Raw genomic sequence first — 24845 nt, 5'->3', positions numbered from 1 at the left:
AGTTCCAGATAGTAACTGAACAAGTCACATGAGTGAAATGGCCTGTGGTAAAAATCGAAGCTTTTAAAAACGGCAATCGAAAATGTAAAGTTTAAACCCTGACACAGCAGCCCATTGGTGCTCCATCGTGGGGCTATGGGAATGGGCCACCCAGTCTGCTTTTGGGTGAGACCTATGCACTCTGGTCTGCAAAGGGCCTCTGCACCCTTTCGGGGGTGCAGTAAGCGGGAATGGGAGTAGGGCAGTATGGTGACATTCAGGAGCTTCTGTGATGTTTTAGGACTTGACTCCCTTGAATAATCTTTGCACCGACAGCCTCTTGCTCAGTTCTGATAAACGTGGGCAGATGGCTCTGCTTCCCTGCCCAAGATGTGCATTTACCTGCTGTCTGGTGAAGGCGGAAGGGTTGGGGATGGGGCTTAGTCCTGGGTCCTCCTAGGCTTCTCATCGGAAGATACACAGAAAATGATAACTGACAAAGCCAAGTTAAAAAAAAGAAGAAAAATAACTAATTGTTAGTTATTGAATACTGTGATGTGCCAGGCCTTGTGTTAGACTTGACCTTCAAATCCCACAAATCCCCTCAACAATCTTCTTTAATAGAGTCTGGTATCTCTGTCTACACCACACAAGCTGAACAACTCCATCTCAGATGTAGTGAGGGCAGAATTGGGATTTTAACACAGGTCTTTCTGAATTCAAAATTAGGCTCTGAATCATTGTGTGCTCTCTTGCCTCTCAGCAAGGAGGAGCAAGTAGCTGGTGCTTCAGGTGTGAGGGAAGGAAGCAGCATGAGCGCCGATGATGGGATGGATGATGGGATGGGGGAGAAGGCTTCTAGAGGAGCGAGGCCAGAGCTGGCCCTCAGCGGAAAGTCAAGGTAAAGGTGGAGACACAGACGAAGGCAGAACAGAGGACTGTTGTTCCAGGCAAGAAAAGGCGTTCAGAGACTAAGAAGGTAGTTAGTAGGTGAAATGCTAGAAATGCTACAAAAAGTTCCTGGGCCAGATGGACTTAGGAAATGCTGGGCTGAGCAGGTTTCTGTACTGCAGGACTTGTCAGAGCCTTTAACATAGTAATAATGTGTATTGTATATCTGTAGCAAACGCATTTGTTGACACTGGAGAGCATTTCAGGGAACACCATCTAGAATACCCTTGAGGACACTCAGCGTGTTGCATTGTTTCTTTGCGAGTTGTGATAATCGAGGATGGAGAGGGAAGGAGGGTCAGTAATGTCAGATTAAAGAGATAGTATCCTGTAAGCAGTGGGCCCCCGTAAAGGGGGTGTCTGTTGTTTATGTTACCAATAACCTAGTCATTCTGTCTAGGACAGTGGGAGGGGAGGAAGGAGAGGTGAGTCCCGAGGCAGAGAATCCAGTCAGAAGCCTCTTCCACAGGCTGCTGGGAGCTGCCGGTGTGAAGCTCTGTGGCGGCACTGTGAGTGGAAGTAACAGGTACTGACATGATAAAGGAAAAAGCCCACAGATGGCTCTAAGGGAAGGTGGGGAGAGTCCTCGACAGCAGCCTGAGACATGGGCAAATACAGGGATGTGTCCCAGGCACCAGCTTTTGAAATAAAGATGCAAAGTTTGCTTATATAATGATGTTAACCAATGTTTCACTCCCCAAACCTTTTTAATTTTAAAAAAGATGCAAGGAATGATTTTTGGCACGCCAAATGGGAATTGATGATGCGCGGTCTAGGAGAAGACGCAGCACAGGCCCCCGGGAGGAAGATCTGAGTAGGAAAAGCAGAGTTGAGTGTCACTGAAATAGAGACAGCCACGGTGGCAGGGATGTCTAGGGGAGCGAGGAGGGCCGGGCCTGAACCCCGCACCTGTAGCCGAAGCCCTGCCCTGGATTGTGTGGAAGACTCCACGGAAGCCAAGGGACTTCGAGAACACCCTCTAGAAAGATCAGAACCCTGAGGCCCAGTGAAGGAGGTGGCAGCAGCCTGAGGCTCCGCTCCACATCTGGCTTGTGGCTGAGCCAGCTGCCCAAGAGCAGGTCTCCCGCCTCCTATCAGTGCTTTTTTTTTTTTTTTCATGTTCTCTTTAGTGCTACCTGCTTCCTCTTCTTCGTGGTATATTTAGCATCTGGGGTTTAGATATTGCAGGTGCTTCAGGAGGGCTGCAGGTGGCCTTCCTAGCAGGTGTGTCTACCAGTGCTGATTGGGACTTCTGACTTCATTCTGTTCTTGTGTCCCCCGTGCCTCCATCCCATCCCTGTGCCCCCTACAGGGCAGCAGAGGGCCTGCTGGCCTGCTGGTCTGGGCCGATGGGCCGACTCCTCTAAATCCTTGCCCTCTGGGCCGAAGTGTCTGTCTGAAGGCCCAGGCCAGGATGGCTGCCTGGGCTGCTGGCTCTCTGTGCTCTCCCCCTGCCTGGCCTCCGTCTGTGGCCCAGGGCCTGCTTGTCAGCACGTGGCTTGGGTTTCCGTGTTAACGTTCCCAAATTGGGATTGCAGAGGATTGAGTGTCCGTGCTGTCTGATCACGCTGGGCCTTCTCAAGCAGCCAGCTGCGAAACTCTCAAAGGGCTGTGTGTAATTGGTTTGGGAGATGGGGCGGGGTGCAGGGGGACTGAGACGGGGACAAAGAAGTCAGTTTTTAAAAGGAAAAAAATAAATGAACATAACAGCCTTGGGCCATTGGAGTGGGGCGTGGTGCTCGGGCACAGTGAAACCCTTTTCCTCTTCCCTTCCTATTTTTCCACTTCCAGAGGCCCCTTTGGCCAGCGCCTTACTGACCCCTGCAGACCCCCTCTGTGTAAATGCAGCCTCTGTCTCCCACCCCCTCACTCATTACGCATTCCTTTAATCTGACCCATCTCCACGTCCCCAGCTGGCAGAGACTCAGCAGATTCCAAACCCCAGCTGGTGCCGGAGTGTTTACACGGGCGGGGAAGCTTGGCAGACAACTTGCCCCCAGGCTCCTCAGCTGTAGGAAAAGGTAGAAAGACATCCCAGAGATAAGTGGCCCGTTTGTTTTCGGACTCCCTCCTCCCTCGTGTACTCTCCCCCTCATGCCCACCCTCACTCCAATTCCTGTTGTACCCTGAAAAAATGAAAGGGAAAAGAATCTCTTTGTGTCACAGAGGTACTGGGCTAGGGACTCATCCCTTCCACCCAAGTAACCTCTTGGAGCACACAGAGAAAGAGCCTTTCACTAGAGCAGATTAGGTATTATTTAGAAGACATTATTTGTCAGTATAAAATGACTCCCCATTCATAGTGGGTATTGCTTTTCCAAAATCAGTACTAAAGGTTGTATGGCTGAATGTTCAAGAAGCCAGGCCTGGGCTTCATCACCGCAGCCTCAGGTCAGTGGTGTTCTCAAGGGTCTGTGTCCCCCAACTCCGTCTTCAGTGAAGGCTCCCGAGACACTCAGACAGGTGGTCACTAACCCATAGTGGGGGGTTTGTCTTGACCTGAGTTTGTGAGAAGCCAGTCCCAGGGTGTCCTGTACAAAGAAAAGCCTTTTCTTATCCTGGTTGTCAACACAGTTGGTCGTTTGGAACTTTGCTGGCCCTTAGAGAGTGGCTGTTTGTCCACCTCCCACTGGTTTCCCCGTGTGTTTGGGAAAGACCTTTGCTGATTTGGAGTGACCCGTTCCTAGTGGTTGTGTAGACCATGTTAATCATTATCGGGTGGTGTTCGCATTAAGCCTTTTATTTGAGGAACGTAGCTGCAAGTCAGGGTCGCACAGGAAACAGATGGGTCATTCAGCGAAGGTTACTGAGGCACTGAGGAAGGGTAGAGACAGGATCAGGGGAAACAGACAGGGGGTGGTGAAATGTCCCAGCCCTTGCAAAAGTGGGGCGATAGCCCCAAGCCTGAAAGGCCAGGGATGGAGTGGACACAGAACTTCTTCAGATGTCAGGGAGTTGGAGAGAGGATGAAAGCGAGGTAATGCAAGCGAGCCGTAGCCAAAGGCGAGGGGCAGGGTGTTTGAGACGGATCAAGTCCCTGCCCCATCTGCCCAGTGGGGAGGGTGCCAGGTGATGAACACCCTCCTCTCCTGTGGATTCAGCTGAAGCCAGAGGTCCAGGAAACCCACTGATGTACTCCATAAAGGGCATCCGCTCTCTGCTCTGGGTCACACAGCAGGGTGGAGAATGGGCCTGGAGGGGCAAGTGGAGAATTGTCCGGCCGGGTAGCACTTACAGCATCTGTTCAATCTCCTCTTTGAATCTTGCCCCACTCACACCCACCGGCAATGGGAAAGGGTGGCACAGTGAGGCTGATGCTCCTGAAATACTGCAGACCCTGACGACAGGCACTTCAGCCAGATGTTTCCTGATTGCAATAAGCCAAAGGGTGTAACACAGCTACTTTAATCCCCATATTGCCCTGATCTCTGGGCAGACCAGGATCACCCATGCATCTTAAAAGTGGCAGCACATTAAATGTCTCCACTTCCATCTTTTGGGGCTGGTTCACATAACACTCAAGGGCCACTTAAACCCATTTCCTTCTCTTACCCTCGTGCTTTGCACACACGGCCCTCAGGGACGTAGCACCGTTTCCAGTGTAGCATAAATGGGACTCTAATCACCGAGTCTAGTTACTGCTAGTCTTTGAACATGTGTATCCAACAGGAAATTACTTTCTTGACAGTTTCACTTGGAGGAGCTTAGACCCGCTTGTCCATTAGGTAACTGATAAAATTTAATTGGTAAGTTGTGAAATATGGGGCAGCTTTTAGAGTTTTGTGGTTGGAAACAAAGACTTTGACTTTACATGTTATAGTATTGCCTCTCATTTGCGGGAAGCTTTCTTTATCTGGGCTCCGATCATTTTGGGAGGCAAGGTTTGAAACACAAACCATGCTGGAATAGAGGGTATCTCTATGAACAGAGTTGACAAAGACAGTTGACTTTGGGGCCCAGTAGCTTTTAGAATAATGGAATGAATGGGTGGATGAATAAAAGCTTTAAGGGGTCTGGAGGTTGGATTTCCTTTCCTCTTCCCATTTTAGACTGGCTTGTTTGAAATAAACAGAGACAGCTGAGATCTAAAGTTGGCCCACACAGGAGATGGTCCCCCAAAGCGGCCATGACTCCATTAAGTTAGACCAGTGATTTTTCAACCAATGCGCTGTAAGAAAAAACACGCACTACCTGACTAATTGGTCAGGGGAGCTGACATCTTTTCCCTTAGATTGTCAAATTAAAAAATGTCAACAGCCAACACAACAATACATGTGAATAAACCAAGATTATACCTATTTTTTGGTCAGATTGCCAAAAATATATTTTTTGGTGTGCCACAGATTTTCAGTAGTTAAGTTTGTGTGCCATAAAATGAGAAAGATTAAAAATCGCTGAGCTAGACGGTTCCAGCTGGAGGCCTCCTCTTGTACTTTCTGAGCACCTTCATGGTATGTCCAAGCCCTCCCTCCCCCAGAAGTCTTCCTGGAGGAGACCCCCGGGTCTCCAAACCCTGAGCACTTAACAGGGCCCCGGGAGGGTGGTGCAGAGAATAAAACCACGGTCTCCACTTTGAGAAAGGAAAAGAGCTTCTGCATGTTCTTCGCTTAATTGTGTCTTGATTCATGACATCTTGTCTTAAAACTAACTCGTCACGTGTCAAAGTCTTGCTTTGATCATTATTTTTAGGCACACCGTTCGGGTAGCATGGTGGTTAAGAATCCAGACATCACAGTCCAGGGGCTCGTGAGTTCATCCCGCTTCTGAGGCTTGTTGGCTGTGTGCCTTTGGGCAAGTGTCTCGGGCTTTCTGAGCTTCACTTGTTCAATACTGTAGGACTTCTGGAAGGATTAGGTGAGATAGTTTCTGTGTTTAGAGCAGTTCCTGGCACATCAGAGGAGTCAGTAGCCGTAATAGTGGATTTGAGAGTTGGAGGTTAAATGAGGTGATCTTGTTGGGCGTTTAGCACAGTGCCCAGCAGTTAATGAAATCTCACACATCACGTGTGCCTCCCAGGGTGTGGGGACAACGTGAGGCAATCATGTGAAGTATCGCAGCCGTGCCTGGCCTGCAGTCAGTGTTCAGTAAAGGGTGGTCAGTTTGATCATTTCTGAAATGAGGGAGTTGGACCAGGAGGGTAGCTTAGCTCCGGAGTTTGGTCTCTAAGCCTCTGAGGGAGGGAAGTGGATCTTACAGTTTTTTGCATCTCCTGTAGCACTGTGCCATGCCCAAAACGTGTGCTTGATAAATACTTTTTGATTGAAGAATTGGTTTAATGTATATTTTTAAATTCTCTCTATAGACAGTGCTAAACAAGAGACATGTTTCTGGTGTGTGAAAGTGTGTTACCCACCAGCTTTGCACACGTCTGAGCACCCCCCCCCCCAATGCTTTCCTTAACACATCTGTTCGAAGTCCCAGTGTGGCCATGGTGAGATCCAAGGGAGAGCCCTGGAATCACCCCCATGGCTGCGGTGGCCGTCACTGCAGGCCTTAGAATGAGGACCCTGGCCCATGGCCAGATGCTTATCGGCACATCTGTGGGTTCTGATTCTGAACTCCATCAGTTCGGCCACAGACAGCAAAGGCTGATAGACTGATAGGAAGCTGGAGGCCTCCCGATGGCCTCTGGCTGGCATCGTGACAGTTTCGCGTTGGAACCCGCAGAACAGCCAGCCTCTTGTCCGGTCATCCAGGTGGCCCTGCCTTTCCGTCTTGGGACATGAATGGAAGTCAGGTCGTGCCGAGAGAGGCAGTGCAGCCCTTGGCTCAGCGGAATTGATGGAGCAGCACAGAGTTTACTAGCCTTGTTGTGAATACGAAAGAGGGGGTGTTAGTTTCGTTTTTTGCCTTTCTCTCCATGTCGTCCATATTCCTTTTCAACTTCTTGTTTCCTCCTCGGAATCACATCAATTCCAGAGGGATGAATTGAGCATCTTCTCTGTATCCAGACAAGTGTCAGAACTTCAGAGGGATCAGGGAGGCAGTGGGGCCTGACGGGGACCTGCCCAGGGCCTGTGTTCCCTCTGGGGCACCCCTCTCCTGTGGCCCTGGATCTCACTTCCTAAGAAATACCCCTTGACTTGATGTATTCCTCTCTGGTTCCCCCCTCACTTTTCTGTATACCCAACCATTTTTTCTCTTTGTGGTTTTCCTCTTCACCACGCGTAGGTTCAGGCTTCTCCTGTTCCTTCCCGACCACCCTAGCTCCTGGACACCCGAACCAGGCATCCAGAGTTTGGTCTCCACTGTGCCGCTCTGAGTTCACCATGTCCGCCAGCTCTACTTTCTCCTTTCCTCCAGCGTTTACTTACCAAGGTTCCCAGGGACCTTTGGTTTCCGAATCTGACGGACTCTTCATGTTGTCATTCATTCCACAAATATTTATTGAGGCCCCACTGTGTGCTAAGCACCATTCCAGCCACTTGGCACCCATCAGGAAAAGAAAAAAACCTTAAGACGCCACTGCCCCTGCGCAGCCTACGTGGCCGTCCCAGGTTGGCTGGTCCGTCCTGAGTCCACGACAGCACTCCTCCCGGGGCGAGGCGGCCTGAGCCTCCTCTCCCGGTCCCAGTCCCTGCACTGCTGCTGTTTTCTCTCGGGCAGATGCATCCGCCATCCATACCACTCCCTGAGTAACCATCCTAACTCCTAGCCCGTTTTATTTAAGTTTTATGCTTGTGCATCTGTTGCCTGAACAGGACCAGAGCAGCGTACCTGACCACTCCCTCACCTTAACTGACTGTGCCACCGAGTCTTTGAAAGTCGCCTAGCTCTGTCCTGTGTCTCCTGCCATTACCTTCATCCGGGCCTGGGTACCCCTTCTTGCAGCAACCTCCTTCCTAACTGGCCTCCGCGCTGCCTGGCTCACCCCTCCTGCCCCAGCCCATCCTCTGAGCAGAATAAGCTCTCTGTAATGGAAACCTCATTGTGTTACTCCCTGCCTAAAATCATAAGCGGCTACCTCCCACATGTAGGATAAAGTCCAATTTTTATTCCTGCCATAAAGGGCCCTTCATAGACCTGGTTCCTGCCGGGCTTCCGGCCTCATCACCTTTCACACGCACACAAACCATTCCTTTTCTCTGAGAGTCTTATTTCTCCCACCTCTTACCTCAGTGCGTGCAGCCTCCTTCCTGCCTTCTTTGACCTGTCTGTCCCTTCAGCATACAGGCCAGGCAGTGCCTCCTTGGTGATGTTCTCTGTGACAGTGGAGGGGGCTTAGTCCCTGTCTCAGTCGGGGGGACCCCTCTGGTCCTCTGAATAGCCTGTACGTACCTCTGATAATGACAGTGTTCTTGTGCATTTGCTTACTGATTTGCCCAACTGGGCTGTGGGTTTTTGTGGCACCTTTCCTGCCTGAGGAGCTGTTCGGAGTGGAAGGGTAGGGGGCATGGCTGGGTACCTGTGCAGTCCCGGGATGCCAGGCAGGGGTCCTGATTCTATCCTAGGCACTAGGGAGTCATGGAGTACTGTGGGGCAGGATCTGGGGCATTTTAGCAAAATGGTCCTGTGGTGTTTCCCAGGGCCGTCAGGGAAGACAGCAAAACAGCACTGGAGGGGAGTGCTCTGACCTGTCCTCTGCAGTCCATGGCCTTGGTTCCTCCTGGGGGTGCCTCCAAAGCACAGGACAGAGCAGTGGCTGCAGAGTGAAAGAGCAGACCCACTCTCCCTGCCCTCAGCCTCCAAGGCCTTGGCCCGGACAGGCTTTCTTTCCTTTTTCCCTCCCGCTTTGTGTGTTTCTAGGTGTGTCCTCCCTTTCTTCTGCTAAAGATCATCTGTGTGTCATGGCCAGAGCTTAAGGTCACTGGTGTCCCAGGCAGTTCCTGTTCCTTCTTTTTCAGGGGAATCCCCAAAATAGAGTTGCCCAACAGGCTCGGGGTGGGGGACACCTGGCCCTCAGGCTCTTGCTCTGAGGCCTGGATTCATCAGCACGTGGGCTGTTGCACGGAGCCCTGGGTGAGGGTGTGTACACACTGCCCCTCCTCCCCCAAGACCAGCTGTGAGTTGAGATGGAGGTCCAGCCTCTCCCTCTGATGTTTGGTTTTCTTCCTGGGCTGCCTTCTCCCTGTGTGAGGTCACATCCAGCCTCTTGAGGTGCTGAGAGGCTGAGGAAAAGCACCACACATTTTTACATGGTATTTAAAACACCACTTTCAATTAGTAAAATGAAATTTGTGGTGATGTGTCTTGCTGTGTGTGAGTGAGGGGGAGGGGGAGAGGGAGACTCTTGGAACATGGTATTTACCAGATCTCCACGTGGACTAGACTTTGTTTGTTTGGTGTAGGGGGTCGGAGGGACTGGTTTGTGGCGGAGTGTGGATAGTGTTTGCCTCAGGTCGTGCCTGTGGGGTTAGAATTGTCCTTTCCGTTTATCTGCAGCACATTTTTCTGGCTACTCTGGCCTTTTATGTTGTTATTTTCCTTTTCCACTTTGAAGACTATTTGGAATATTCCCTTGTGAACATTATTTGCTGATGAACAGGGATATTTGAGTGCTGGATGTTTTCCATGAACCTTCTTGGCCTTGATTTAATTCAACTGAATCAAATCATCATCATTAAGTCCTACTTCTCAGGTGCCCTCGTGCAGGTGGTCCTTGGCAGGTCTCTGTGAATTCATGCACCTGGGCTGGAGGCCCGCCCAGAAGGGGCTTCCAGTGCTGGGCCCCTGTGAGCGGATGGGTTGTTGTGACTCCCGGTAGGAAAGAAAGGGGAGTCAGGGTCAAGATGCACGCGGCACAGCCCCGGCCTGACCTGGCCTTCCTGCTGTGCGTGGACGAGTGCAGCTCTTAGGTCGGCACCGCAGTGGCCGTGCGCTGGGGCCCATCGCTCCATCTCCCTCGTTAACACCCTTCGATGGAGCAGGGGTGTGCAGAAAGGGGACCACAGAAGTCACACGTCAAAAATTACTGCGGAATGGCTTCTTTTCAAAGCGTGTTTACTTGCCCTCCAGCCCTTGTTTTGCTCCGTTTAAATTTGGGCGGCGGGGGACGCAGGGGGCAGGGCCTCTCCCTATGTGACCTTACGCAAACAGCCAGAGGGCTCTGAAGGCTACCTGGGCAAACAGACCTGGTTTATGGCCCCTGAAGGCGGCTTCGCTTTGCTCTGCCTCTGTGAACTCAAAGTTCGTTTTTCTAGCAAGCTCTTATCCACGAGCCTGGGCCTTCATTCAAAGTGGGAGGAATGACGTGCTGATGTTTTGCGTAGGGAACTCTCCAGATGGTAGAGAATAACTAAAAGTGGTTGCAGTAGATCATTGTCTGCCTCTTCTTTCCTTTCCGAAGCGTAAACGAGCAAATGAAGGCAAATGGCATCCCGCCTGGTCCAGCTACCCTGGCTCTTTGGAGCTCCTGAATAATCCTCTCATTTCCCCAAATGCCAGGACATGCCATAAGTTTCTTGGGCCGTGGCTCCCACTCTTGCCAACAGCCAGTGATTGCTGACTGGCCGTCATGGACACATCTGTGAAGATCAGAATTGCTCACGCTCTTTGTGTTTCCTGCCTTAGGGAACCAGAGCTTCTTTTAAAACGGCAGCTGAGATGACTAATGTATGGGCACTGGGGTTCCTTTTCTGAAATCAAGTCTACAACATTCCCTACTCTTAACTCTTCAATAATCACTTGCAAACTAAAATTCTACACTCTGAAACCCTTTCTTTTTTTTCTTCTGTCTTTGATTTTTTAATTCGTTTTTCAGATACTGCATCTGAACAGGTGGCTGTTGGTTGGAAGTGCGAATAATTTGTCTTGACCAGTGTGTGTATGTTTTACGGGTCCCCACAAAGCAGCCCATAGTCTGAGCTCTGCCATGTGGTGAGGGAAGTGCATTTTATAGACACAGATAGTTTTCACAATTATTCTGTGTGAGCACTTCTTTACTTTTATTGTTTGCGCTTCCATGAGAAATGGTTTGTGAGTGTGGTATGTTATCCAGACAAGGGGAAAGCTATGGGGGGAGGTGAAGAGGATTGAAATATATAATCAAGTAAGAGTGTTAGATATGGTGATCCGGGCTCTTTATGTTTTGAGGGAAAAGATGAAGTATATATATTAAGTCCTTCAGAGAAGAAACATTTATTTTATGAGAATGTATATATTTTATCTAAGGTTGCCTGTAAGGCACATGGTAGGTCAAGTTCAATCTGTTCAGTCTTCTTAAAGTTATAATTAAGTCGTGGATATGTAGGAAGCGGGGAAGGGCTGTCCCCAGGCCACCTCCTGTTTTCAGTACCGCACTGACTTCCCAGATTGGGGATGAACAGCACGGCAGGTTCAGTGGATCTGCCTACGGATCTTTAAAGCCCAAGTTCAAAGGTGTTAAAACTATAAGTGACCCTTTCTAAATTCCTCTTTATCCCAGTATAAAGTTTAGATTTTGGGACTGACGAATATAATAAAGCAAGTAATATTTTGCTGTGGCTGTTCCAATTAGGGATTTTTCTCATAAATATACATTGTCACTTTTTAGTCTGATATAAAACGGTGTCATGGCGTTAATAGTGAACCTATTCAGCATTGTGAACCTGGGCTTGTAGAGAATCTGTTGTGTGTGTGTGTGTGTTTAGGTTTGCTCAATTCTTGTATCAAGGCAGCTTTCAAGGGAGAAAACCAGGATCCCCAGGCGTTGCTAAAAGCCACACAGAAAGGCACTGTCAGAACTCAGCCCCCTGGTTTCAGGCGCTAGGCCCTCCTAGTAGCTTCTGGTCATCCAAAACGGAGAATTTCGGAAAGCAAGAGTGAAAAGCATCTTTGTTTCAGTTGTGTCTGCCTTTTGGTGAGTGACGGAGGGGCTGCAAACTGCGTACATCGAGTCCTGGCCATAGACACGCTTGTGCAGGTGACAAGCCGCACTCGCTGGCTTCTCCTAAGGCAGGGACCTCAGGAGCAAACGCTCCAGGAAACAAGGGCTAAAAGACTCTTTCATTAAAAAAAAAAAGAAGAAAAAAACCTCTTCCCCACCAATTGGGCGTAACTTTCAAATGTTTTCCTGTCTGACCGAAATTTTCCTATCCACCACCTCAGCAGAGAGATGCAAAATCAATTTGGGGAAAGCTGGAGTGGAGGCTGTTTGGCTTCCTGAGAACAGGCTGAGCTGGGAGAGGTTTCACTTGGCTTTACCTGGTCTTCCCAGGAAGGAGGAAACGGGTGTCCTCACTGTCAGTCAGGGGGTTCTGGGTCGGCCACATGCTGCTCATTGCCGTTCAGCCCTTGCATTCTGTTCGATCGGCAGCAGAGCTGCTTCTGGGAAAGCCAGGTCTCATTCACTGTCCCGTTCTCGGTGGCTCGTCTGCCAGCACAGCCCCTCCCAAGTGCCTGTGTGTGGCTGGGTTTGCCGAGGACAGAACAAACCAAACCAGAGGCCTGAATGCTACTTCAAAGGAAAGTGATGAGTCTGCTTTCACCGCAGTTCTTATCTTCTCTTTGGTGCCCGGGTATCAGCTTGCAGGGGAAAGAGAACAGATTGGGGCATTTGGAACCCTGGGTGTACCCAGTGTCTGTGGCTGGCAGGCTGGCGTGCACTCGAGTTAACGCACTTTCTCAGTCTGTCGGATGTAGGTGATACCCAGACCTTGTCTTCACTAGGTGGGGAAGCAGTAATATCTTTTGAACTTTTGGGAAGACTGCTAAGTGAAGCTGTGTTTCAGGTGTTGACAAATAAGTGGAATCACAAAATGAGAGTCTTTGCTGCTGAGGCTGAAGAGGCCCTTTAAGGACATCCATTCTAACCACTTCAGTGGCCTTGTCCTTCCAATGTATCTGTCAATGGGGATATTACTAGTATCTAGCTTGTAGAGTCATTGTGAGAACTACCTGAGATAATTTATATAAAGCACTCAGAACCATGCCTGGCACTGAGTGAACACCTGATAGCATTAACTGCCTGTATTGCTGCTGCTGTTGTTAGTGCATGAAAAAAACAGGCCCAGAGAGGTAAAATAGCTTGCCTGAGGTCACCCAGCTGCCCTGCAGCTGAACTGGGACTGGAGTCCAAATCCAGGATGCTTTGCTGGAAGCAGCTGTTTCATCGGCATCCTTGGTCTCCTTGTAACCAAGAGCTCATATTCATGTGCCCCTAATAGAACACGGCTTATGGAACGGTTTTGCTTTTGTTATGGCTACACAAGCTTGCTCAATGTCACTGCCTTTGTGTTTGATGCCCTGTTTTAGTTAGAAGTTCAGTGAAGCTCTATGTGTGTGTGTGTGTGTGTGTGTGAGAGAGAGAGAGAGAGAGACAGACAGACAGACAGAGGGAGGGGGGAGTGAGGGAGGTGGCCCCTCCTACATAATTTAATGTTCTCCCTTTGCATTAGTGTATTAGCACATTGTCACTTTTAACCTTTCACCCACTAAGCCTGGCATTTAAAATGCTATTAAATTCAATCATGTTTCCTATAAACAGCCTGAGAGGGGTGGGAAATAATTAGAATGACATTTTTAATAGGCTCCTGTTTCTAGGCCTTCTGTGCTCGCAGAGTGGAGCGTGTTCGGTGCCTTCTCCCTGGTCTGAGGTGGGGAGAGGATTATGGAGTGAACTTTGGGGGTGCAAAGGGGGTATACCTTTGGGGGTGTACCTTTTAAAGTACAGGGAATGGTTTTTATGCTGGAGAAGTAGAGTTGCTTTTTCTGATAGTCTTTTTGTTTTTTTAATTCATGGATGCAGTGAATCTAGGAGCTGATCGCTCCTTCCTTCACATGGCTTTGAAGAAAGCTCAGAGTCAAATTTCTGGCCACCTTTAGCCAATGAATAGGACTTTCTGTAATGCATTTTTGTGGATCAGCCTTATTCCCTACTTCTCTTTGCCATATATATATGTATGTATATGTATATATTGGTCCTCTCCTGCCTCTCTTTCATTTGCCATTCTATTCTATGTGCTATAGTTTATGCATCCTACATTTGTATTTGGAACAAGCTTAAAAAATCAAATTGAATGTTGTCTTTTCTGCTTGTAAGGCTGTGAGGTCTCAGGAGGCCCGTTTGCCTCTCTGTGCCCCAGGTTTCGCCTCTTCACCTGTGGAACAGGGAAACTGGTGGCGCCCTGCTCTGAGACACGGTAGAGTGGGAGCAGGCACGGCTGCCTACAAAGGAAGATGCATGATTTGGAATGGTTTCTGCTGCTACAACTGGGGGGTAGGGCTGGAAAAATACTGGAATCTACGTTTTTGCCTTAATCAAAGTCCTAGATCCTTTTATCTCAGAATCCTGTTGAGAAAACAGTTATTAACCGTTCATCTATGGTTACTAAATACTATAGCTGCTTGCAGTATTAGTTCATCAAATATATATTGGTGAGATACCTACTAGGTGCTCAGCACTGGTGTGAGCCCAGGGAGACAGAGAGGACGTGCACAGGAGTATAAATGTGGGCAGATGACAGGCTGAGGTCGGTCAGGGAACGGAGCACAACCCTGGCTCTGCTCCTTCGTCGCAGCCTCCGTTTAACAAGTGCTCACTGGGTGCTGGCCGTGGTCTAGGCCCTGCTGTGGGCTGTGGATTGAAGAGAATCAAGGCAGGTAAGATTCCCACTCCGAGAACTTCTGTTCTAGTGAAGGGAGCGTTCAGAAACAAGGCAAGATAAACCCCAGAAAGCTGTGTACTTACAATGGGTGAATTTTATGGTGTGTAAATCACACCTCAGTAAAGCTGTTAAAAAGGGTGAACTCTTGGCTGATGGAGCTGGCCCCAGTGTACTTGATGCGTTCTCCACAGTCGTGTGTCTCCCAGGGCGCATACTCAGTAATATACTTGCAACTCCAAATCAACCTGCCCAGTGATGTTGGGGCCAGTCGTGGGCAAGCACAGAGCAGTGAAAATATAGAGTGACCTGATGAGCATGTTCCCAGCCGAGGTCCAACAAGATGCTGCTCAGCTCTCCTGGAAGCGAGTGTCCTTTTTGCAGTCCATTTAGTGCCAGTGTTTTTTCTGCATTGTCGTGCTTTTTTGTCGGTGGCTTTGCTGTTTACAGTGGCCCTCACGATGTGGCGCTGCAGTGCTCTCTCGTGTTCCTGAGCACGGGGCTGTGATGCGCCGGGCGGAGGGCGTACATGTGTCAGGTGAGCGTCCTTCGGGCGTGAGTTACAGCGGCGTCGGCCCTGCGCTCCGTGTCTGTACTTCAACAGTTGGTATTAACTACAGCACCTTAAAACAAAAACACACAGAAAACGAGGGTACGCGTCGATCCGTTGGTGGAAGTGGTGTGACCAGAGACTTGTAGAAACCTGTTTGCCCTGATTCAGTGTTCACAGCGACTTCACAGCACAGAACTCCTGTGAACACCAAGAACTGACTGTGCTGGGCTGGGGCAAGAAATATGTGTGCAGCCCATGTAACAAATGTCTGTCTGTCTAAAAAAAAACACAAAAAACAAAAGAAAACTGCGATGATTCTTTCAGTAGTTAGAGTAGTGGACTCCATACTGTATATACAGTCCCATAGAGAACCGGTTTTATTTGGGTGAGCTTTTCAGTGTGAAGCTTTGGGGGTAGCCCTGTGGGAAGTGCCAGTGGGAGGCACCAGTATGGAGGAGGGAGATTTAGTTATACAGCCACCTGTTTACATGTTGGCCTTAGCAAACAAAAGGTGGGCCTGCACATTTCCCGAGTAACCGTAGAGTGAATACAGTGAGGAGACTTGTCCCTGGGCTGCTATGATGCTGCAACAGCCGTTTGACTCACAGAGCTAAAAAAGTGATGTAGATGTTATCGAATATGTTGTAGCTCTTTGAAATTTTTTTTTTTTAGTCTTTAATCCCTCGCGTGAAGTAGTGTAGTCACAGTTCAAGTTGCGATGTCAAAATAAAATGAAAGATGTAAATCTCAAATGGGTAAGTGCACAGGAAGAGTGCTTGAGAACATAGAGTGGAAATTAGGACTTTCCTTTACCTATTTCTGAATTGTTTCACTTTTTTTTTTTTTTGAATTGTTTCACTTTTTAAAACGGTGTGTTTTGAAATTGAAATAAAAATTTACTTAAAACATAAATGAATTTTATGCAGGACACAGAAAAGTTTCTGAGACTGAGACGGGCAGAGAGGCCGCTTTGAGGGGATGTCGAGGGACCGGCTCTGCATGTGTGGCTCCCAGACATGGCTGCACGTTACAGCACTCTGGGGAGCTCACCCGACACTCTGGTGCCCCAGCGGGGGACGCTTCATTGGCGGGGGGCGTCCCAGGCATAGACATCTGAAGAGCTCCCCCAGGGAGGCACGTGTGCAATCAGGGTTGAATACCAGCTCTCCACACGTGGAATTGTAAGGCTTACCCTCACGAGAGTCATGGCAGCCAGTGTGGCCAGGTGGCCAGGTCAAGGGTGACCAACTCGAGCCATGAGCAGGTGGGGAGAGACCGCCAGGGCTGGGGTGGCGGTGGTGGTGAGGTTCAGGCGGTGTAGCAGCAAGACCGCTCTCAAGGAGAAGGCTGCGGTGACAGGTGACCAAGCCCAGCTGCAGCGACAGTAAACCAGCACAGACTCCGTTTTTGACTTTTCATCCTCTCCAGCGAGCATTACTGAGCAGTTACTAAGCACGTCCTGTGTGCACGTGGTTAGTTACCTGAGAAGGGTATGGGGACGGGTGAGCCAGCACAGCCCTGCCCCGTGCAGTGCCACCTGAGCAGCACTGCGAGTGAGCAGGTGGACAGGATGGCATGGTGCGGGGTGCTGCAGAGCACTGCCTGAGGAAGAACACGTCACACCCTGCCGGCAGGTGGGGGACGGCTTCGAGGGGTTCCAGCCGAGCTGGGTTATGAAGGATGAGTGAGATTCAGTTCAGTAGGGTTTTTTGGGGGCCAGAATACAAGATGAGGGGGACTAAAACCCCACCAAAGAAAGAAGTGAGTAGCACGTTTTTGCTGAAATAGCGTACATACATCTGTTGTAGAGAAATAGGGGCAGCTGGACTGGAAGGGAGGTCAGTAGCTCCTGGGAAAGGCCTTGGGACAACAGTGATCAGGTTTTGGGTGGGCGTAGGAAATGCCTGTGTATTTGGAGAGGGCTTTGTGTGCGCCAGAGTGACTTCAAATACCTAGTCTCATCTGACGTTTCCCTCCTTGGGGACAGAACACGCCCGAGACAAGAGTGCACATGAGAAGGCTCGTGCCTCGCCGAGTACAGAGAGCAGACGACACCCCTGGAGCGGAACGGGTCTGGCTGACGGGCAGAGTTCTTGCCCTCCGCTGGACGGAGAAGGTCGAGGACAGGACAGTACCCTGTCTCTGGGAACGGCCGGCATGGACGCAGGAGGAGGGCTGAATGCGCCATTCCTGCTGCTTCTTGCCGCGCCCAGAGCGGTTCCCCACACCCACAGCGCCTCCTTTAAACATTTTCATTTAGACAAGAAGCAGTAACTCTTTATTGATGAGCTGTCTCCAGAGGCTTCCTGGAAAAGGCCCGAGTCTGGCCTCTTCCCCTGACCTCCCACATGCTGCGCAGTGCGGGTGGTGCGTCTCCACCCCAGCTGCACGTCAGAAACATCTGGGAAGCTGTAGACAGCGTCACCCAGATCCGCCAGGCACTGCAGATGTCCTCGATCTTGCAGACGGGGAAGTGAGGCTCGGGAGTCAGACGGCTTGCTCACGGCCAGAGCCAGCAAGTGGCAGGGGCAGGTTGGAGCCCAGGCAGCCGGTTCCTGAGTCCAGTTTTGAATCCTGACATTTTGTCATCTCTCCCCTGATGGCTAAATTGCCAGAGTACTGATTTGCCAGGTGGCAACCACAGTTTTCTTCACAGCACAGCTAAGATTTTAAAGGAAGCTTTTGAAATAAATAAACCAGAAGTGTGAGGTATTAGGCCTTGTCCCATGCCCTACAGGAGGGTAGATGTGGAATTACCAGCTGGAATTCTCCATCTCTGAGGCTCAGGCTTAGGCCTTTGGGGCTGCTGTCCACCGTGTAGTTAATTAACCAACAGGCTTGGGGAACCCTCAGCTAGGCCTTGGGCTTCCAGAAGGCTGGCACCTCCTCTGCTATTAGTCTCTGCCTTCCACAATGCTGGGTAACTAAACCAATGGAATGAATGACAGACAAATGTGCACCCTTATCTGTGAGCGCTGGGCCGGCCAAGCACAGCGTATTTCATTCCATCTGCAGTGAGCACAAGTCCAGATCCCATGCGGGGCTCAGGATTGTTTTCTTTGCTTTTGGTGCAGGTATTGGGAGGGATGCCATTACGTGGGAGAGAAACAGAGCCAGTGCTGACTGGGCATTAGGTAAAAGCCTTCACTGGAGGGGCCTGTGGTCTGAGAGGTACAAGGGGTGGGCCTTGGGGGCTGGTGGGAGGTTCCGCTCGATCCTTTTCATGTCACCAAGAGGCTAAATTGGAACTATTTTTCCTTATTTTACAGGTCACTGCCAAGACTGCCTTCCTATTTATTTTACCTCAGTATAACGTTAGTGTGCCTACAGCAGGTAAGCGGAACACTAGTCTCTGTCTTTCCCCGGCCCTGTGAACTCTGCAGGGTTTGCAAAGCTTCCTTTTCTTGTGTACGCGTGTGATCTTTTTAGATTTTTAAACTCAGCACTCAACCTCCTCCTACTATTAGGGTATAGCTGTAGGCCACATTCAGCCCCGGCCACGGCTCTTCAGCCTGGGTTCTCGGGGCTCACCACCAGGAACCAGGCATGTTCCTCATCTCATTGCAAAGCCCTGAGTACCCTCTTAATGAATAAAGAAAGAATTTTTGTTAGCTGAATCTAATTTTCTCCTTTTCATTCTATAGTAGAGAGGTGAGTTTGAGGTGAGGTTCCTTTCTTTGCCAGGCTCCACCAATGACAAGATGAAGGACTTGGGGGCAAATCCCTTAACCCATGGCCCATGGAGGATGTGGCTTCGAATCTTTTCTGGACTTGCCTGGCCCCTGCAGTCCCTGTACCCCTGCTCTGGGAGAAGCCATGCTTCTGGGGCAACCAAATCAGTTCTTCGTAGGAGAACCAACTAAGGGATGCTGGCAGGAGAGGGCAAAGCTCCATGCTCGTGTGAGAAGAGACAGAAAACGCTGTGGCTGGCACCAGGAGACGGGGACCAGGCAGGTGCCTGCCCCTCCCAAGGCACACTCCAGCCCTGGTGGGCACCGCGGGCTGTCTTGCTCAGCACCGTGTGGTCCACAGTCAAAGTCGTCTTCTTAGCTCTTGAAAATTTTAGTAGTGTAGACCCCTCTAAACCTAGCTCAGCTTACGATTTACTCATTTAAAATTTTTAAGTTTTTAAAAATGTGGTAAAATGCAGATAGCATCAAATTTACCATCTTAACCATTTTTAAGTGCTCAGTCGGTGACGCTAACGACATTCACACTGTCGGGCAGCCATCGCCACCCTCCACCTTTGGAACTCCTCCTCTCGCCAAACCCGGGCTCTGCGCCTGTTAAACCATCCCTCACCAGTCCTCCCCCGCCCCAGCCCCTGGCAGCCGCCCTTCTGCTTTCTGTCTCTGTGAACTTAACTGTTCTAGGTGCCTCGTATAAGTCGAACCATGTAGTATTTGTCCTTTCCTGGCTGCTTAATTTTAAATAACTTTTTTTCAGAATACATTTACATGGGTATTGCATGTCTTTCCAAGGAAATTTATAAAATGCAGATAAACATGAGAAGATGAAAATCATAAATGACCCCAGCAAAAACTATGGTTAACACTTTGGAGTATGGGCTATTCTACTTCTTTTACTGTTAGTATACAGGGAACCTTTTTCCCATGTCAGCAATTGTCATTCCATTCAGTAAGACAGTTTGAATAGTTACAGAGTATTTCTTAATAGGGATTGCCACAAGTTATCTATTTTATCTCATGTTATTGGATATTTAAGTTTCTAGTTTTTATTGTAAACAGTGCTAGCGTAAACATTCTTGCGACTAAATTTTTGCATGTATTAATAATTATTTTCTTAGGATAAACTCTTGTTCCTGGAATTTCTGGGTCAAGTAGTATGTAAATTTTAAAGGTTTTATATATGTATTGCCAAGTTACCCTCTGCCATCTAATTCTTAGAACTTATAAATCCTAATTGTTTTGTAAACATAAAATACATAAGCTTTTCTTTTTTTTAATGTTAGAATGAATGCCAGTTTACTAATTTATCAAGAGATATTCAGCTACCAAATGGTGTACTTGTATTTTTGTTACATTTCTCCCTAAAGTCAATTTATATTGGTGCCTGATTGTGACCCAGCAAGGCTTTGTTAATTTACCGGGAGAAAGTGCTGCCCTGGGCCCACAGCAGGCCTTTGTTATAGGAAGGGACTGTTGGTAAAGCCAGATCACGATCAGGGGGTTGCTCAGAGAAATTCATAGACAAGTGATATCTTAAAAACATCCTTTTCACAGCCAGGATGAGAAGTGTAGACTTTCTCAGAGAAATTAGTAGACAAGTGATATCTTTTTTTAAAGAAAATACTTCAAATTTATTCATAGAGAGAGGGAGAGAAACATGATGTGTGAGAAATACATCAATCTCTTCCCTCTTGCATGTGCCCACCCGGGGACCTGCCCCACAACCCAGGCATGTGTCTTGACTGGGAATCGAACCAGCAACCCTTCGGTCTGTAGGCCAGTGCTCAATCCACTGAGCCACACCAGCCAGGGTGACAAGTTATTTTAAAAGCATCCCTTTTGCAGCCAGGAAGAGATGCATACACTTTATGATCCAGGGTTGACCTCAGAGCCCCTGAGCGTAAAGAGCATCCCATCACGTTTTGGGGGTGTGCCAGTATTAATTACATCATGCCTTCATTTGCTAGTTTTAAATAATTAATTGACCAAGCCAGGCAAGTATCTGTGTGCTTCCTCTGCACTAGGCCCTGGTGTAACGTAGAAAACACGTCTGATCTCTGACTCATGGAGCTTACCATTTGATTAGGGAGGGACGGATAATAAGCAAGCAAACAATAAATAATTATACTTGCAGTAGTTGTGGTGAAAGAAATATGCAAGGTTACGTGATGAGGAAAAATAAAAGGTGGTGATTGAAGAAGTTTCCGAGAAAGTGACACTAACCTGTGTGTGTGTGTAGGAAGTTGTGTTTATAGGGAGGGGGTTCTGTAGACAAGAAAGTACATTCCAGGCGGAGGGTTCAGCATGTCCAGAGGCCTCAAGAGAGAAACGAACACCTTAGCACGTGTCGTAAATGAAGGCCAGTGGGACTGGAGGCAGCTAGGTTTGGCATTTTCCTGGTGTGGGACTATTGAATTCTGCCCCTGGAATCCTCCTCCAGGCCAGAACAAGTTCTGGGTAAAGGTGAAGGTACATTAAAATTCATACTGAATTGTGGTGGTTTCAGTGACTTTAGAAAGGAAGGCTAAAGTGTTGTTAAATAGCCTATCTTTTGTTTAAATCTTGCCATTTGGGGCTATTTGAAATATGACAAGCAAATAATTGAGAGAGACAGTGAAATCAGAATAGCCTGCTTAATTTTGTTTTGAGCTCTTTAATCACCGATCCAGTAATGCTTGGTTTGTAAGGACTGAAGGAAAGCAGACTTCTCATGGGAAAAGACCTGCTTACAATCACTGGTCTGATGAGGTTGCAAGTTTTAAAACCCTGCCGGTGAACCTCTTTTAAGGCTGGAGGTGCTTGGGAATGTATCAATTTTGTATAACACGGGCAAATTTTTATTTCCGAGGTTTCTTCTTTATATAGTGTGTAACTTGTTCACCTTGATGTTTCAAATTCGAGTTTCAGTAGAGCAGTGAGTGTTTTCATACGTAGTGGCTCACCATTTCTAGATCCCTGTGTCTTCCCTTGGCTAAGGTTTCCGGTTCCGTGGAAAACAGCTAATGGTCATGTTGATGAGTTCTCCTGCTTGTTTTGTTTTGTTCCCTCGTCTTCTCTGCTGTCTTCTGCCCAGCTCTCAGCATTTGTTTGCGGGGCTGCAGTAACCAAAGTGTTGAATACCGCAGACCGAGTGGCTGAAACAACAGAAATTTATTGTCTCACAGATCTTGAGGCTGGAAGTCCAAGATCAAAGCCAGCAAGGCCACGCTCCCTCTGAAGGCTTTAGGGAAGTGACTGTTCAGCCTCTCTCCCAGCTTCTGGTCGTTCCTTGGTCTGTGGCAGCACAAGGCCAGTCCTCCCATGGCCTTCACTCTGCGTGCATGTCAGTCTCTGTGTCCAAGTTTTCCCTTCAGACAAGGACATCAGTCATATTGGACCAGAGGCCCATTCTCCATCATGACCTCATCTCAGCTGATGACGTCTTCAACAACCCTGTTTCCAAATCAGGTCACGTTCTGGAGTGCTGGGGGTTAGGACTTCAACAACGTATGAATTTGGGGGGCACGACTCAGCTCAAAACTCCAGCTATAAATGTGGGGTGTAGTCACATTATAGGCTAGTTAGGGAGATGAAGCTCCGTTCAGGGAGACGAACGTAAAGAGGAGATGGGCACAGCAGCTGCAGTGATAACTTGCGCATCTGGTGGAGGGCCCGCCACACCAGCATCCTTGCGATGGTCTTTAAGGTCAACAGCAGTGAAGCAGGAAGTGTTCCTTGTTACCAAATCCCTAGTCTCCTTATTCCCACCTGCAACCCTGTTAGGGTTGTCAGACTTAGGGGAAAAAAATCTAAGATCACCAGTTAAATTTGAATTTCAGATAAAACAACAAATACTTTTTATTGTAAGTATATCTCAGATTATGCACGGAATGTAATTATACTGGAAAATTACTCTTTGTGTGAAATTGAAGTTTAACTGGCTATCCTATATTTTGTCTGTCTGCCATGAACCCTGCCCAGCTCTGGCAGGGACTAAAATGTCAGGTTTCTGGTCTTACCGTTAGACACTCTGAGTCTTCTTTCTGATGAAAATACCACGAAGCCTCTGGTATCATGGCAAGCAATATATAGACTGTACAAGGTCAGCAAAGACTAGAGGTTTGGTTTGGTTTTTTTTCTGCACAGACGTACTCAAGGCCTGCTGGCTTGCCTTCTGATATAGAACAGGTGACTCAAGCAGGCTAAGTGTTTGCAAGGTTGTTTGGCGTCGTGCCACTAATTTGCTGAATTGTCTTGGGCAAACCACTTAACACCTGGGTCTCCACCTCTCATCTGCAAGGTTGAAGGTCCCTGCCTCGCCCCACGTGTTTCCTGAGGATGGGAAGCCTCAGGCGGCCTTCCGCGCACTTGCCACTCAGGTTGTTCACAGACCCACACTATCAGTGTGCCTGCGAACTTGTTAGAAACCGCAGCCTCTCAGGCCCCCCCACAGGCCTCCTGTGTCAGAACGGGACTCCTGGTTAGAGTCGGAGAAGCCGTGCTCTAAGCGCCCTGGGCAGAAAGCTCCAAGTAGGCTTTCAAATGACCCCTTCCTTCTCACCCCAAAGGTATGGCAGGGCAACCCACAAAATCCGGTGACTCATTTGTGTCTTTCTGTTCTCTCTGAATCTCGGTTTTGCTCTAAGTGTTTGGTCTGCAGGGTCGGGGGAGGTAGGGAGTCCCGCTGGGTAGATGTGGTTTCAGGCTGGGGCTGCAGTGCCCTCAGAAGTCAGAGGTGTGTTTGCAAGGCAGTGTGGGTCGGGGTCGCGGAGTTCTGCCATCCCGGAGCCTGCCTGCTGCATACCTAGAACAAAAGGCTTAGGGTGGGGGACCTCTTCCAGAGAAGGGTTTCTTTTGCAGTAATGAAAGGTGAGGAGGACCCATCCCTGGGCTCCGTTGGCCCCAGCCGGTTTTATGGCCACCAGCTGCCGTGTGGCATTTTGAAGCTAGAGATGAAAAGCCCGGGAACCTCCCACACCATAGCTTGGCCATTGTTCTCACAGTGCCATCTAGGATGAGACACACTGCCCTGTAAAAACAGCCTCAGACAGATGGCTTTAAAGCCTCATTCAGCCGAAGGACTTTATCTAAGGCTCCGCGTGTGTTTTTGTTCCCTGGCTGGCTGGCAGGAATTAGTCTTGTCTTGTGTTTGCATCCTGGACTTGAAAGATTGGCATCACACGCTGAACTGAGCCCCTCTTTGTAAGATGAGCTTGTGAGGGACGAAAAAGGGAAGAGACAGGTGGGCAACAGTGGGCCTGGAGATGGAGGCCTTACTGACTACAGATGAAACTCCCCCACCCAGACCTGCGGCCTGTCCAGCGGAAGGAGACTTGTGACTCACATGGGCTGGGCTGGCCCTTTGATAGCCAAGGGAACTGGGGTGCAGAGAGTACATTAATAGTCCCAAGGATGCGCCAGAAAGGGCGGAGGAAGGGCTGGGCTTCTCACACCTCATGCAGCACCAGGGCCCAGGGAAGCTGTGGGAAGGTTAGGTTTGCTAAATTGGCTGGTAGGCGAAGGGGGACCCTACCTAGGGAGGCAGAGACCTGGCTGCATCCTGGTCCCTCGGGCCAAACCAGACAGCCACTAAGATCCCCTTTGGCCCTGAAGTCCTGTCTGTACAAATACGAGAAACCAGAGACCTCAGTGTCCCTGGCATTACTGGACACCTTCAAAAAGGGCGGGAGCTGCTGATCCAGGACCTAGAGCCAGCTCTGGACTTGATTTCTTTTTCTCAGTAAACTTACTGTCTTAGTACATTCAGTCTGCTATAACAAAATGCTGCGCACTGGATGGCTAATAAGCAACAAAATTGTTTCTTTTACTTCTGGAGGCTGGCAGTCTGAGATCAGTGCCAGCGTGGTTAGGTGAGGGCTGTCTTTCAGGTCACAGGCTTCCTGTTGTGTCGTCACATGGTGGGAGAGGCCCGGGGGCTCTGCAGGGTCTCTCGTAAGACTCCAGTCTCGTCCAGGAGGGCTCCACCCTCATGGCCCATGGCTTCCCAGAGGACCTGCCTCTGGCCCCATTACACTGGGCGCTAGGATTGCAACATGTGAATTGGGGTGGAGGGGTGGGGGGCCGCAAACGTTCGGACCAGAGCACTTCTTATGTAGGTCTAACAAGCGTGCAGAAAAGCGGACAGACCTAAGACATCAGCTCCGTGGATTTTCT

The 24845-nt window shown here is 49.2% G+C and overlaps 1 protein-coding gene across 1 annotated transcript in view; it reads left to right on the top strand.

Annotated features, from left to right (window-relative positions):
- Positions 1-24845, top strand: part of TRAM2 (translocation associated membrane protein 2) — a 70284-nt gene that overhangs the window by 21125 nt on the left and 24314 nt on the right. Inside the window, exon 2 of the mRNA XM_045193109.3 lies at positions 18273-18336. Coding sequence (XP_045049044.2) covers positions 18273-18336 — 64 coding nt within the window. The remainder of the gene's footprint in view (positions 1-18272; positions 18337-24845) is intronic.

The sequence above is a fragment of the Desmodus rotundus genome, chromosome 11, assembly GCF_022682495.2.
Source record: "Desmodus rotundus isolate HL8 chromosome 11, HLdesRot8A.1, whole genome shotgun sequence".
NCBI lineage: Eukaryota > Metazoa > Chordata > Mammalia > Chiroptera > Phyllostomidae > Desmodus > Desmodus rotundus.
The sequence above is the reverse complement of the archived record's forward strand: the minus strand, read 5'-3'. Positions and strand labels throughout refer to the sequence as shown.